Genomic DNA, 15,319 nt, shown 5'->3' with positions numbered 1-15,319 from the left:
ACATCCATGGTGTCTGCCTTGGCAATGAGGTACATTTTCCCACCCGGGTTGTAACTTGTGGGTCAGGAGGAGCCACGGTAGGTTCTGCAGCCAACACAGGAGCTGCTTTCGGGTGTCACGGAGTTGGCTGTGTGTGCTCAGGGCTGTCCACAGAGAACCACATCTCCTTTCAGGACAGTATTGAAGGGTTTGGTGTTAGTTTTGCTGTAAATGCCACTTTTAGAATCATACACAAACAAGATGTAAGGTGTTTGTACACTGATTCTGTATCCTCTTAGGAAAGAAAGAAAGTCAGTCAGGTCACTCAGTTGTGTCCAACTCTTTGTGACCCGTGGGCTGTAGCCTACCAGGCTCCTCTGTCCATGGGATTTTCCAGGCAAGAGTACTGGAGTGGGTTGCCTTTTCCTTCTCTAGGAGATCTTCCCAACTCAGGGATTGAACCCTGGTCTCCGCCATGGTAGCCAGATGCTTTACCATCTGGGCCACCAGGGAAGTCCTCTTAACTTTGCTGAAACCACTAAATGGATCTAGTGGTATTTTGTAGACTCCATGGGATGCAGATGTACATTGTGAGGTCTGCACATGAAGGGGGCTCATCACCTTCTTTCAGTGGGATACCCTTTTTTTCCTTCCTCGCCAGCTTTCCCACCAGATCCCCATGGGTATGGACGGCGGTCCCTGGGGGATGTCTGTCCTTCACCTGTGGGTGTGCTGTGAGCTGGGCTCTCTGGGCGCCTCAGGGTGAGGTGCTCCCTTCCAGCCTCATGTTGTTGGGGGTGTTTTACATGAAAGGGTGTTGGGTTTTGTTGAGTTCCCTTTCTGTATCCACAGAGGTGGTCACGTGTTGACTTGTTGGCTGAACCAGCCTTGCACTTTGCGGTTTTAGTTTGTTTCTCTGGATTGGACTGCTGAAGACACGCTGCATAATTGGAATCTTTTAGTATCTGTCTCATCCACGTTGTAGCGTGGCTTAGGCTTTCCCTCCCTTGGCGTACCTGTCCTCCACATTCTGCTTCTTCATCACCTGCTGATGTGGAGGTGCTCCCCTACTTTGAGCTGCTGGGAACATGCTATACACATCTCTCTTGGGAGATACACCCACAAGTGGAACTGCAGGACCATGTGGTAAATGCATGTTTAATATTTTGAAGAACCACCATACTGTTTTCCATGGTGGGAATGTAAAATGGTGCTGCCTTTGATAGTGTGGAATAGTTCCATTTCTCGCCAACACTTGTTGGGCTGTGGAGTTGAGTTTTTGGTTTGATAGTCGTCATCCAAATGGGTGGGAGGTGGTATTTCATTGTGGCTTTGATTTGCATTTCTCTGTCGTGGAGTGATGTTGAGCATCTTTTCCTTGCTTGTTCAAGGACTTGCCTGCCTTTTAATTGAGTTGTGGTGGTTTTCTTGTTGAATGTAGAAGGAACTACTCCAGCTCTGGACATTTAAGCCCTTATCAGCCAGATGACTTGAAAATGTTCTGATTCCCTAGGTTGCCTTTTTCACTCTATTGATTGTGTCTTTTGGGAGCAGAGACTCTTCACAATATGAACTGAGAGACATTTAGGATAGAGTAGTGCTTTTTCTGAAAACAAGTGCATTCAACTGGCTGAACAGTCTGGCAGCTGGCCTGCAGCAACTGGACTGGGCTGGGACGGGATAGGACGCGGCACAATTACAGACTGCAGAACACAGCTGTGGGGACGCACACTCACCAGGACGGCATCCCGTGCAGGCTGCAGGCCCCTCAGACACTCATGGCGATGCAGCAACTACAGGAAGCGGTGGGATCTGTCTTTGGGGCATGGTGCCACGGAAGCCCCTCAGAGGGTTCCTTGCCTCACATCCATCACCAGAACCACGCTTCTGCCAGAAGGCAAGTGGCAGCCACTCCCTTGGTCAGTCACTTAGGACCATCTGCACGCCCTTTGGGCTATTTTATCAGTTAACAAAAATTTTAGCCAGTTCCTGTCTTAAAGCTTATTATAAATAGTGTCCTGCCTATCTTTGGTTCAGTCAAGTATCAATTGAGACTTAACCATAAAATCTGGAAAGAAGCTATATGGCTAGAAGTAAACTGGGAGAGAGAAGAGAAGGTCCTTTACCTGTACAAGAATCGGAAGTATCTGGTGAAGTGAGTGAGAACTCGAGGGTGGGGGTCTGAGGCTACCACAGAGCCGGAGGCCCCCTGGGGGAGTGCAGAGCTGGACTGGGGGGAGGGCACAGGCCACGAGACCAGTGAGGACAAGGCCGCCCGGGACACACCCCGCTGGGAAGGAGGCTGGTGGGATGCGCGCATCGCCTGGCTTGAGACAGCACCACCACAGGTGCTACCCAGGTCCTAATGGGAGTCAGGGTTTCTTTCCAAGAGGCCACTGTTTGGAAAGAAGAGATGAAACCTTAAAAGATGATTAAAGAACCTACTCAGGCTGGTGGCTGAAGGGGAGGCTTGCTTCAGGCTCCCCCTCCTCAAGTGACTGGAAAAAAGCAGGGCCCAGGGCGGGCGGCTCAGACGTGGGGCACTGCTGCTGCTGCTAAGTCGCTTCAGTCATGTCTGACTCTGTGCGACCCCATAGCTGGCAGCGCCTATTACTCCGAACAGCATCCCATATGTAAAAGCTACATCCTGATGACTGAGGTTGAAGCTGGTCATTTATCCATGAATCTACACATTTCATTGGCATCTTGAAAGACACTGAAAGTGTTGAGAAGATGTCATCAGCTCTAAGTTGTCAGAAGCAGATGTCAATAACTGTGCAAACTAACAGGATATAAACCATGTTTTTATTTTTAAAAAACTTCAGCATTACGGATGAATTCAACTTTCTTTAAAACCAATCACTTTCCTGTTAATGACAAAACAAAGTCAGAAGAGCAGATACTTCACTCTTCAGAGAAGCTGTGCAGTTTACAGAATTTGGACAGACCCGCTCTCTCATCAGCCAGTGAACAAAATAAAAGCTGCTTTGGTAAATTCCATCAAGAAAAAAATATCTTTCCCCCAAAGCACACCAATAAATATTTATATTAAAATCCACAGAGTTATTTTAATCAGATACAACAGAAGAAAAATTAATTTTTACATTAATGTTTGTAGATAAGAAAAAGTATTATTCACGTGCATAATCCAACCCCACTCTGGCTTGCATTTGGCTGTGAGGAATGAGGGGTGTGAGGGGCCGTTCTGCCAGCTGTGCATCACATGTGTCCCCAAGGGGGTCGCAGGCACTTAGCATCACAGCACACCAGCACAGGCTCCCCGAGGTGGAGGCTGTCCCACCTGCCCCGCCCCCCCCCCACCCCGCGCTCTCTGCCCAGAACCTCAAACACACAGCCCCTTCACTGCACCTCATCACAGGATTAGCCCAAGATGAGCCCGAAGCTCCTGCTTCAGATAGCTCATCTCAGTCACAGCAAGTGTCTCTAGGGAGAAGGACTCCAGTCAATGAGCTGAACTGTTTACCTGAGGAAACACGGTTTTCAACTCCGCTATTAACCACTTCAAGGTTCTAACACAAATAGGATTTTACCACCACTCACATGTCCCCCTTTCAAGGCTCGGTGAAGTAAACTTGTCTATTAGAAAGAGAAGGACATAGGTGATTTTGACAGACGCTACACAGATGACAGACACAGATGGTTAGATGACATGGAGACTGTGGTTAGACGGCTGGTAGTCAGATGACAGAGTGTCCACAGACTGATGGACCAAGAAATAGCAGGTGACAGGCAGGCGCTCTGTCATCCCCGTCACCCCTTGGGGTCCACAGAAACGCTAAATGACACCCCTTGTGTGGAACAGCACGGAACTGCTCACTGAATACCTTGAAGACAGTGGCTTTCACAAGAGAGGAATGCACAGTGTAACTGGAAGTTTTTCTTTTTAACCAGAAACCCCTACTACCTGTTCTGATCTCAGAAACACGTGGTCCTCCTGTGGGTCGGGTCTGTCTTGCTGAGGACACACGTGCTTCATACCTGACCTGGAGCCCACTCTGTCAAGGAGTCAACAAGCAAGTTCGGAGACACAAGAGATGCTCAGTGATGCTCCTGAACCAGCCACAACACAGAGCTTCTCAGGGTCCAACAGTCTCATTTGAAAAAACAAAACCCTGGGTGTTACAGAAAAGAGGCACTTTCAGCATTTTCCTGCAATTTCAACTCTAACAAGCAAGTTAATATTTTCCAAACAAATTGAAGTGTCAAGTTATTAAAACTGATCCATGCTTTATAGCATTCTTTCATCTGCAATCAAAATAAGAAAACAAACTTTTAGAAGAAAAGAAACATCAGTATTTAAAAGTTCAAGAACCTCAAGATGGGAACATGTCACCATCTAATACGCTTGTGGGAGGTGAAGCTGTGTTTGCAGACAGTGTATTTCTGGGGATGATACAGCCTTCACTTCACCAGCGTTTAATTTGCTTGCATATTTTACGGTTTAATACAAAAGAAGAGTGAGCACAGTGTGACGTGACCTTTGGAAGATTCACGTTACACCTGGATTGCAGGTTTCTGGCAACAGAAAAGAAGTGTGTGGCTGCTACATTCTTGTGTCATAGATTACAGGTATGTGCTACATGCAGAGACAGGGATCAAGTCACAGCACACAGAACTGCAACTCAGGACACAGAAAGACAGTTTTGTGGCAAACAGCAAATCCCCACTGTGGTGAACTTCCCACCTAAGGTCAGCAACACACAGGTGACAGGTGGACCCTGTGCGTGCCCACTGAGAAATCACAGGACGCCTGGCATTTCCTCACTTGGCATTTGAAGAGGAAAGCCAAATGAAACAGCACAGAGCAGATTCTCTGTGACTTTCATCTGGGAAAGACCAAATAGGACACTATACTAATAAACACCACGATACCGCAGACTCTAGGAATGTGAAGGAGATGAGATACAAAGGTGCACGATCAGGCAGGTTTTGGTGTGAGGACACGTGGGGGCTGGGCGGTCACTCCAGCTCCTCCCAGTCGTCCGTCAGGTGGCCTCTGCTCTGCCGGCGGATGCTGACCAGCTTCCCGGCCGACCTGAGGCTCCAGCGTGAGCTGCTCCCTGCACTGGCCAGGCTGGTGTACTTGGTAGAGCCCTTGGCGTCCTCCTGCCAGCCCGGCCGAGACACACGGTCACTCACAGGGCCGCCCGAGTCTGCTGCCACGTCTTCAAGGGCAAGTTTTGGAGGTTCCCAACCTTCTATCTCATCTGGTTTCTTAGACTGTATGTTCTGTTTCAAAACCAAATTGTCCCAAAATCCAGACTTCTTCTCTGTCTTCAACTCTTCTTTTAGTCGTAAGTTAGTGCTACAGGAGATGAAAGAGTTAAGTGTTGGTGATCAGTCATCCTAGGGTGTCAAGTTGTGTTTACTTTATAAATAAACTCAAACAGATACATATGTAAAACCTGTATTTTCCATATTAATATGGAAAAACCAGTCAGTACACGTGATTAATAAAATTTGTGAATGCCATATTTAAACTCAAGCAAAGTCAGCCTCAGAGAGAAGACAGAAGAGAAGTCTGTCTCAAGGCACACAGAAGGCCGAGCTTGTCTCTGGAGACAGGAGAAAACAGGCCCCAGATCCCAGATCCAGAAACAGATTATGCCCTGTACCAAGTTGGGCTGCCACAGGTTTACTCAGCTGCAGTCTCAGATGTTCAGACTTCAGAGCACTGTGTGCCCTGAGGAAAACGCAGCCAACTGGAGGTGGGTCCCCAGAAACGACACAGCACCCTGGCCACGGGCCCCCTGGCCGGGCTGCCAAGAGCATCCCCAGGACACAGGCCCAACCTTCCAAGTCCTGCTTAACTGGACCGAGGGGCAGAACACAGGCACAAGTTCAAGGCCCCCGGGAGACGCTGGCCTGTTAGCTGCCACCCAGACAGCCCAGAGGACAGTCCCTGAAGACAGGGTGGGGAGGCCACAGTCACGTGGTCAGAGGAGGGGGACTGGCTGGCTCTGATGGGTCCTGAGTGCTGCCAAGGCGCCCTGTCCACGGAGGAGCAGCCTCCCTATGGTCAGATTCCCCAGGATTCACCCGCTGTTGGCAACACCATTTATATTTTCAAATTTAAATTTATATTTTCATCTTTAACTACATTTTTTGTTGGCCATGCCACACGGCTTCTGAGATGTTAGTTCACCCACCAGGGATCAAGCCCAGGCCCACAGCAGTGAAAGCACCAAGTTTTAACCACGGGACTACCAGGGAATTCCCTAAGTATGTAATTTTTAAATTCAAAATGTTTATAATAAACTAGTAGCACTCTCAGCATGTAAGTATAGTTTACAGTCAATCTTTGCATTTTTAATTGGGTTTTTCCTTGATTCTCTGGAACAACTGCCATCTGCCCACCTTAAACATGTGGCTACCATCTGCTTTAAGGCTTGTAAGTTCAGTTTACAGCTGGAAGTTCAAGACCTGGTCTGGGAAGCTTTTTAAAATTCTTTTCCATTTTCCTATAGTCTTTCAAAGTGCTTACACTTAGAACAATGCATTTCCATCTCCTCACAAGGGAGGAAGCCCCTCTTGTCCCCTCTCATGGCCCTGCTCTCTGTCTCTGGAATGCCCGCTCCTTGGACAGTGGCTACTCACGCTCTGGACTTGGGGGATTTTCGTCCTTCCAGCAGCTGCTGCTCGTCATCCTTGTTAAATAGAGAAGTCACTTCTTTCCAGCCTCGGAAACTTGCTCCTGGAACCTAATGAAAGGTTAAGAGAAGCTCAGACCTGATGCAGTGAATACACAGGTCACAGTTGTGTCACCCGGTGGCTGTGAAACTGACACTTCAGCAGAGAAGCTGGCCCACGTCCCCTTATCTGTGCGTCTGCACAGCGCGTTCTCCCATCAGCTGCAGGGAGTCTCCATGTGGCTGAAGACAGTCAGCCGCGTTGAGTAACTGCAGCCAAACCAGATCAGGTTGACGGGGCTCCCAACCGAGGGCGGAGGGGTGCTGAGGCTGCACCACAACACATTTTGTATTCTTAGAAATGATTTTGTTACTTTTTCATTTCTGAAATCAGGATATACTTAACGCCTGGCACCTTAGATTCAAAGAAATACAGTAATAAGAAGGGAGGGATGGAGAAAAGGAAGTGCATCTGCAGAGCTCTCCTGTCAACTGCCTTTTCCTGGAGTCACTCTGATGGTTCTGGAGCCTGAAATCAAAACAGCAGGCAAATGTGACACCACCTAGTTCAGTTCAGTTGCTCAGTCATATCTGATTCTTTGTGACCCCATGGACTGCAGCACACCAGGCCTCCCTGTCCATTACCAACTCCCGGAGTTTACTGAAACTCATGTCCATAAGTTGATGATGCCCTCCAACCATCTGATCCTCTGTCGTCCCCTTCTCCTCCTGCCCTCAATCTTTCCCAGCATCAGGGTCTTTTCAAATGAGTCAGCTCTTGGCATCAGGTGGCCAAAGGATTGGAGTTTCAGCTTCAGCATCAGTCCTTCCAATGAATATTCAGGACTGATTTCCTTTAGGATTGACTGATTGGATCTCCTTGCAGTCCAAGGGACTCTCAAGAGTCTTCTCCAACACCACAGTTCAAAAGCATTAATTCTTCGACGCTCAGCTTTCCTTATAGTCCAGCTCTCACATCCATAGATGACTACTGGAAAAACCATAGCCTTGACTAGATGGACCTTTGTTGGCAGGGTCTCTGCTTTTTAATATGCTGTCTAGCTTGGTCATAACTTTTCTTCCAAGGAGTAAAAGTCTTTTAATTTCATGGCACCTAAGGGAGCTAATAAAGCTTCAATAACTGACCCTAAAGAAATGTGGTACCTATAAACTATCAGAGAATTCCAAATAACCCTATTGAAGTTTAGTGAACCATAACAACACAAAGACAACTAAATGAAATTAGGAAAACAACACATGAAACAAACAAACAGAAACCATAAAGAAAAAAACTTAGAAGTGAAAAACACAATCACAAAACAAAAATCTTAATAGAGATGGTCAAAAATAGACTTGACAATGAAGAGAAACAAAGACATTTGAAATTATCCAGTAAGAGAAGAAGAAAAAACAACAACAACAACAAAGAACGAGAAAGAATAAAGAAAGTCAAAGAGACGTGTGGAACACAATCAGGAGAAACAGTATCTACACTGGTAGAATTACAGAATAAAAGAGAAAGGGACAAGTATATTTAAAACAGTAATGGCTGAAAATGTCTCAAACCTGGGGGGAGAAATGGATATCCAAATCCATGAGACCAAAGGACCCCAAATAAGTTGAACCCAAGTAGATCTACACCGAGACACATAATTGTTCAAAGACAAAGAACTTTGAACGTAGTGAAAGAGACTAGTTACATACAAAGGAACCCTTCACCCCAATATGAAGAGATTTCTCAAGAGAAGCTTTTCAGGCCAGGAGAGGATGAGATGATATAATCAAAAGATTTTTTAACTACTAAACATTTTCTTAATTGACTTACTGAATTATAATTACCATAGGATATTATAACAAAAGAAAAAAACCTATCAACCAAGATTTCTATATCAGCAAAACTGTTCTTCAGAAATGAGGGGAGATAAAGACTCTCCCAAACAAACAAAAGTGGAGGGAGTTCATCAGCACTAGACCTGCCTAACAAAAAATGCTTAAAGGAGTTTTGTGAGTGAAAATAAACATGAAGGTAGAGTGAAACTCACTAGTACACGTAAATTTATACTCAAGAGTGTAATACAGTAATGGTGGCATATAAATCACTTACAACTCTAAAAGTAGAAAAAAAAGTACTAAAAATAATTTCAACTACAATAATCTGTCCTCAGATACACAAAAATATACATAAACTGTAATGGGTTAACAAGACCCAACTATAAGCTTCCTACAGAGAGACTCACTTTAGCTTTAAAGACACACATAGCCTGAGTGAATGGATATAAAACTAACTTCAAGCAAATGGTGACCCAAAAACAGTAGGGATAGCTATGCTTATGTAACACAAAACAGACTTTACAAATGGTGAAGAGGGGCAAAGAAGGTCACTATATAATGATAAAGGGGTCAGTTCTATCAAGAAGATCCAATTATTAAATACTTATGCACCCAACACTGGAACACATAAATGTAGAAAGCAGAAATTAACAGAATTCCCTGGTGGTCCAGTGGTTAGGACTTAGCCTTTTCACTGCTGAGGACTTGTATTTGATCCCTCGTTGGGGAACTAAGATCCCACAAACTGCATGTTGCAGCCAAAACAACCACTACTAACAGCTAAAAAGAGACACTGCGGTACAATAATAGCTAGGGAATTTAATACCACACTCTCAACAATGGATACAGATCATCCAAACAAAGAATCAAAATGGAAACAGTCTGAACAACATTACACATGAAATGAACCTCACAAACACATATAGAATATTCTATAATGTGACTGCAAAATACACATTCTTTTAAGAACACATGGAACCTTTTCTATGATAGACCATATATTAGGCCACAAAACAAATCTGTGCAAATTTAGGAGACTGTAAGCATAGTATCTTTTTTGACTGCAACATATACCACCAGAGGAGGAAAAGTGGAAACTGCATGAAAACATGCAAACTAAACAACACTCTCCTGAACAACACACAAGTCAAAGACATCAAAGAGGAAATAAAACTGTATCTTGAGACAGACAAAAATGGAAACACAACATATACAGAATGTGACAAAAGCAACTCTAAGAAAGAAGTTCACAAGACAAAATAATGATCCGGAATAACATAACTCTATGCCTTAAGGGATGAGAAAAAGAAGAACAAACTGAGTACATAGTAAAACAGAGTGATAGAGAGGACAAATAGAGAACAAGGAAATGACAGGAAAGATGTATAAAACTAAGAGTTGGTTCTTTGAAAACAAACAAAACTGACAAACCTTTAGGTAGGCTCACCAAGGAAAACAAAGAACCAACTCAACAAAATTCTAAATGAAAGAAACATTACAATTGATACCAGGTAAATACAGGGATCATTAGAAGTTACTATGAGATTACACTTGATTATCACCCTGCTCCCCAGATGGGGGCTCTGCATTCATCCAGCTGACCCTTTTAATCTGTTAGGATGGTTCTCAGCAGTAAACTCTGCAGAAACTCCTTAGACTAAGTAGAGAAACAGCTAAGGCTTCACATGGCTTGCTCTGAAACTGCTGCTGCTGCTGCTGCTAAGTCGCTTCAGTCATGTCCGACTCTGTGCGACTCCATAGACGGCAGCCTACCAGGCCCCCCAATCCCTGGGATTCTCCAGGCAAGAACACTGGAGTGGGTTGCCATTTCCTTCTCCAATGCATGAAAGTGAAAAGTGAAAGTGAAGTTGCTCAGTCGTGTCTGACTCTCAGCGACCCCATGGACTGCAGCCTACCAGACTCCTCCGTCCATGGGATTTTCCAGCAAGAGTACTGGAGTGGGGTGCCATTGCCTTCTCTGTGCTCTGAAACTACATACCATACAATGGTCTGCTGTGGACCTGCTCCTCAGTGGGAATGCACAGATCAAAGTGACTCACCCGCAGAGCACAAGAAGACACACACTTGTTGTAGAGTGTGCGATGCTACAGCTGCGTTTGCTAATAGTAACAAACACATGTAGTAGTCCTAAAATGTGAAAAATGTTTCTGATCAATCGCCAGTTAGACTTTGAGTTCTTGGTTTGTTTGGTCACTTGTGCAACAATGTTTATATCTTTTCAATACCCAAATCAGTTGACGGTCAACTCAATTATTCATGCTAACAGAAGAGAAGAGAGAGGTTCCTGATTCAAAGCCAAGTGCATCTCTGTGCCAAAAGCATGAGCAGGAAAATGCACTGTGGAATCCTGAGGGGGTGACCTGAATGTTTGTCAGCTGAGGCCTCTTTAGGCAGGCAGAAGGGGCTGTAGGGACTAACCCCAGCCCACCAGCTAGACACCAACGTGCTACCAGCTGTCCGTGCATATCTGGGGACTCACATGCTCACTTTTCGTACATGTGACATCTGTGTACATGTATGCATATCGACACGTCCTGTGTTTATACATTATATGCAGAAAGGACCTCTAGAGGGAGGAGCAAGAGCTGTGAACTGCAGAACTGGGTGGCAAGCAGAGATGAGACTCACCACATCCCCTTCAGTCCATTTTCAGTCTTAGATCATGTGTCCCTGCTGGAAGGAGCAGGAAACAGGGCATCCTGGAGTGGTGGACTGGCCATGGGAGGAGGCGGCCCCAGGAAACTAAATGACAGATGGTGGACAGAAAGAGCATGAGGTGTTGCCAAGCAGATACTGAGTTTTCTGGGAGGAGGAGAACAGGGAAAGTCACCAGATAGAAACTGGTGCAGGGCAGAGCTCGACACTCAAGATATAAACGCAGTTAAGAGGAGTTTTGTGAGGAAAATCAATAAAAGGCAGATGTAAAGTGGCCACGAGAAGCAGCCCCCAGTTCAGAACAAAGCTCCCCATTGTGGGGACCACAGCTCTCAGCCACTGGAGGACAGTGCCCGCCTGGACACTGCAGAGAGGGACATGTCCAGCAATGCAGCCTCAGATGTCAGCAGACGTCTGACCTGCAACAGAGGCTGTGACCAGTGGCGTCTTCCAGGGGCAGAGGGCAGGCAAGTGCATACCCAGAAATCTAACCCACAGGTAACAAGTCCAATAAAACACACCTCACCCTGCCCCCTGGGAAACATCTCTCTGATGCAATGGAAAAGACTGCTCTGAACAGCGCCCTCCTCTGAAACACAGTAGCAAAGAGCAGAGTTCACATGCACAAGGGTCAGTCTCTAGGAAGACTGCTTTCTACAGGGTCCCACTGCAACCTGAGACAAGCACTGAGCTTGCAAACCTGCCGGCAAGTATCTTGAGAAAGAGCTTCAACATTAACTGGTAACTTCTGAGAGCAGAATTCATGGTGGGGAGGGGAGAAATGGGTACTCTTCTTTTAATTATAAACTTCACAGTTCTTTCCGAATTTGACAAACAAAAAGACAAACAACTTTGCTAGGAAAGATTGTAATGTATAATGGTAAAAATCTAATGTCTTCAATATAAAGAGTTTTACAGAACAATTAAAAAAAAAATCAAACGACCTAGTAGGAAAATGGGCAAAACAAAACAGAATCTTTTGACTTGGGAAGGCTCTCTGAGTATCTGGGAGAAGCCGGTCATGTGACTAGGTCTTCAGCCCAGGTGTCTCAGGAGGAGACCCTGTCAGGCGAGCCTTCTGGTTCTGGATCAGAGAGAAGGGTGGGCTCTGGGCCTGAAAGGACTTGGATCTTCTGTCACACACAGCACCCAGCAGCTCTGCACCCCCTGCTGCCCAGGACACTGTCTGCTTGGTAGCATGCCCTTTTTTCCTTTGGTTTTCTTTCTTTTGTTTAGCTTTGGGGTGCAGTCAGGAAGTGTTATTAAGAGTCTTAAAGCTGGTATAAAGTCCCCAGCAAATCTATTTACCACATGAGGTGTGAACGGAGATCCCCAGGAGGCACAGGGTGGTGGACGCTGTCCCCAGAGAGGTGGGTGGGTCTCTGCACCTGCTTGGGCACCACCCTGTTAGCACCCTGCACCTCAGGGGGGACAAGGCCAGTGCTGGGCTGCCCCGTGAGTGCTCGGCCGCCTGCACCCCCGGGTCCTCAGGGGCACTCGGCCCTCTACACCCCCGGCTCCCTGTGAGCACTCAGCCCTCTACACCCCCGTTTCCTCGGAGGCACTCGGCCCTCTACACCCCCGGTTCCCTGTGAGCACTCGGCCACCTGCACTCCCGGGTCCTTGGGAGCACTCAGCCGTCTATGCTTCCGGTTTCCTGTGAGCACTTGGCCCTCTACATCCCTGGTTCCTCGGGAGCACTCGGCCGTCTACGCTCCCAGTCCCCGGCAAGTACTTGGCCCTCTATATGCCAGCCTACACTCCAGGTCCCTGACTTCTTTGCGCTTCACTGTCTCAGGAAGCGAACACAGATCTCGGTGCGTTTAGAATCTAACACACCAGAAGCTATTCAGAGACAGTGATGACACATAAAACAACTTGTCCTCTGCTTTTGCACATTTGGGAACCAAACATAATACATTCATTCAGAGTTTTTAAACTGCATTTTCAATCATTTCATTTCTAAAAAACTTCCACTTTATGTCCTTTTAAGAGCTATTTGAAAACTAAGTGGCTAACTGTAGTGGTAATTAATTGTGGCAATTACTTATTCAGAGTAGGATTACAGTGGGGAAAAGCAAATTTTTCCTTTCCACACCAAATTTTTTAACACAACTGTTTAGCTGAAATAAAAATTAACCTTAAATGATGACTTAATTTATGTAACTAGTATAAATTAGGACCTTCACATAATCTTGTAGGCCTGATGAAAACAAACATCATTTATACATGTGGCATACTTATGGAACTGAAAATCAGAACCTCTACACACTGCCCACTACAACCTTCCTTGATACAAACCGTGCAGCAGGTTTGCCAGGCGCTGGAAGGGACCCATCCAGCAGGAGTGTTAACCGCTCATGTGAACGCACACTGGCCACTGAGTGCTTGACGGCTTTAATGACAGGTGAACTCTGGGGCCAGAGGGCGTGCCAAAGGGAGAAACGTTGGTCTTCAGCTCATCGAAGGCAATGGTCTAAATGGATGTCTCTCCCCGGAATTAAGGTGCTGGAATCCTAAACTGCGACATGATGGTATGTGGGGGTTGATCAGGCCCTGCAGGTGGAGCCCTGCGATGGGATGGGACGCAGCCCAGCAGGAAGTGTCCTGTTGGCCTCACCAGAGCTGTCTGAACTCCAGTCCCTGGTGTTATGTTACAGCAACGTGATCCCATGAACACAAAGGTGCCACAGAGAAACTGGAAAAAGTAATCCCGATGAAGAAACACAGGCCTTCACTTTGCCAACCCAAATCCAAAATATGTGGGGTTTTTTGCTAGAAATATTTTAGACAGATGATCTTAACCTGTTTCAAGAAGCCAAAGGAAAATTCCATCTGCTCCCCCCACTTCCTGCAGCCTCTGAATATCCTCTGCAGTCAAAGCAATGGGAATAAAAAGCTGACAAAACCTAACATTATCAGATAACCAATACATCAGTGAGGCTTAGGCAGAGGGAAAGCAAAAACAGCTCTTCTCAGAGCCTAGACTTCATGAGGTGCGGTGTGTACGCCTTCCGGGGGCAGCCCTGGAAGGAGGTGGCCTCGCCAGAAGGCAGCACAGCTAGGTGGGCCCTGGACCCAAGGGCACCGGGGGTGCTGGCTCCTGCTCTCCTCCAGCTGGTCTTCCTGCTTCCTGTGAGCAAGCCCCCTTTTCCCCCCGGCCCACCCAGGAGGGGGCAGCTCTAGGGCTCTGCGCAAGTGGGAGGGATGGAGCCCCGCCTTTGCACTGGGCCCTGGGCTGTTTCTGCCTCCATCTTGAGCCAATGGCACCACCACCACCGTCCCGGCCCATCCGGCCCAGCCACCGTGGGCCTCTGTCCCAAGAAAAGGCCAGCTCGGCCACAGCCTCAAAGGCAAGCCGCTGAGCTCTCACAGTCAGAAGGGATGCCAGCGAGCCGGCGGCAGTGGGTGGAGCAGAAGCAGGAACGGAAGCTGGTGGAGCGCCCACCAGGTGCCCCTCAGAACTGTCCACAATCCTACCAAAAATTTAGGTTCCATTCTCCACTCCCACAGTGAGATGACAAGCTAATCATTAACTGTATATAACAACCATATAATCATAAGCAATACTAAAATTTTAAGTATCTGCAATGATACAACTAAAAACAGTAGTAAGAACCTAATATGTTCTAAGTGTCAAAACAGAGGAATTCCAAATTGCATAAACAAACATATAAAACGAACAAATCAAATATATAAAACTCAGACCAAAGGAAGCCAGTGATTACAGGTCATGGCAGTATTCTAAGTTGCTACGGCAAAAATAAACTTAAAAAGATGGATGGGTATATGTAAGAGCTGGAAATAACAATCAATAAAGAAAATAAACTCACACCTTAATCCCCTGTTCCCTTTGAAAGTTATATTTGGAGACAGAAAAATACATCAATAGCACCAATTCTAGATGCTGATTTTAAACTACTGATTCCAGCAGCAATGATAAACAAGAGTCCAACCTTGGAGCAGAGCTGCGCCCGTAATCACAGTGCAGCAGTGGGGTGTCCTTTCTCCACACAGCCAGATGAACGCCAGGAACAGTGGAATTAACACAAGACTTCTACCTCACGCACTCCCACCCCTCAATCATCATTTTGAGAAATGAAATTCATTAACTCAAAATTAAGAAAATGTACAAAAGGCATGAGAAACGCTGGCCTGGAGGAAGCACAAGCTGGAATCAAGAT

The 15,319-nt window shown here is 46.3% G+C and overlaps 1 protein-coding gene across 1 annotated transcript in view; it reads right to left on the bottom strand.

The window, feature by feature from the left end:
* Positions 1-2,762: 2,762 nt before the first annotated feature.
* Positions 2,763-15,319, bottom strand: part of LOC122675551 (testis development related protein) — a 42,815-nt gene continuing 30,258 nt past the window's right edge. Inside the window, exons 3-4 of the mRNA XM_043874454.1 lie at positions 6,598-6,701; positions 2,763-5,305 (exon numbers count right to left, since the gene is read on the bottom strand). Of these exons, the coding sequence (XP_043730389.1) occupies positions 4,960-5,305; positions 6,598-6,701 (450 nt within the window). The 3' untranslated portion in view covers positions 2,763-4,959. The remainder of the gene's footprint in view (positions 5,306-6,597; positions 6,702-15,319) is intronic.

This window comes from Cervus elaphus, chromosome 19, assembly GCF_910594005.1.
Source record: "Cervus elaphus chromosome 19, mCerEla1.1, whole genome shotgun sequence".
In the NCBI taxonomy this organism is placed as follows: Eukaryota; Metazoa; Chordata; class Mammalia; order Artiodactyla; family Cervidae; genus Cervus; species Cervus elaphus.
The sequence above is the reverse complement of the archived record's forward strand: the minus strand, read 5'-3'. Positions and strand labels throughout refer to the sequence as shown.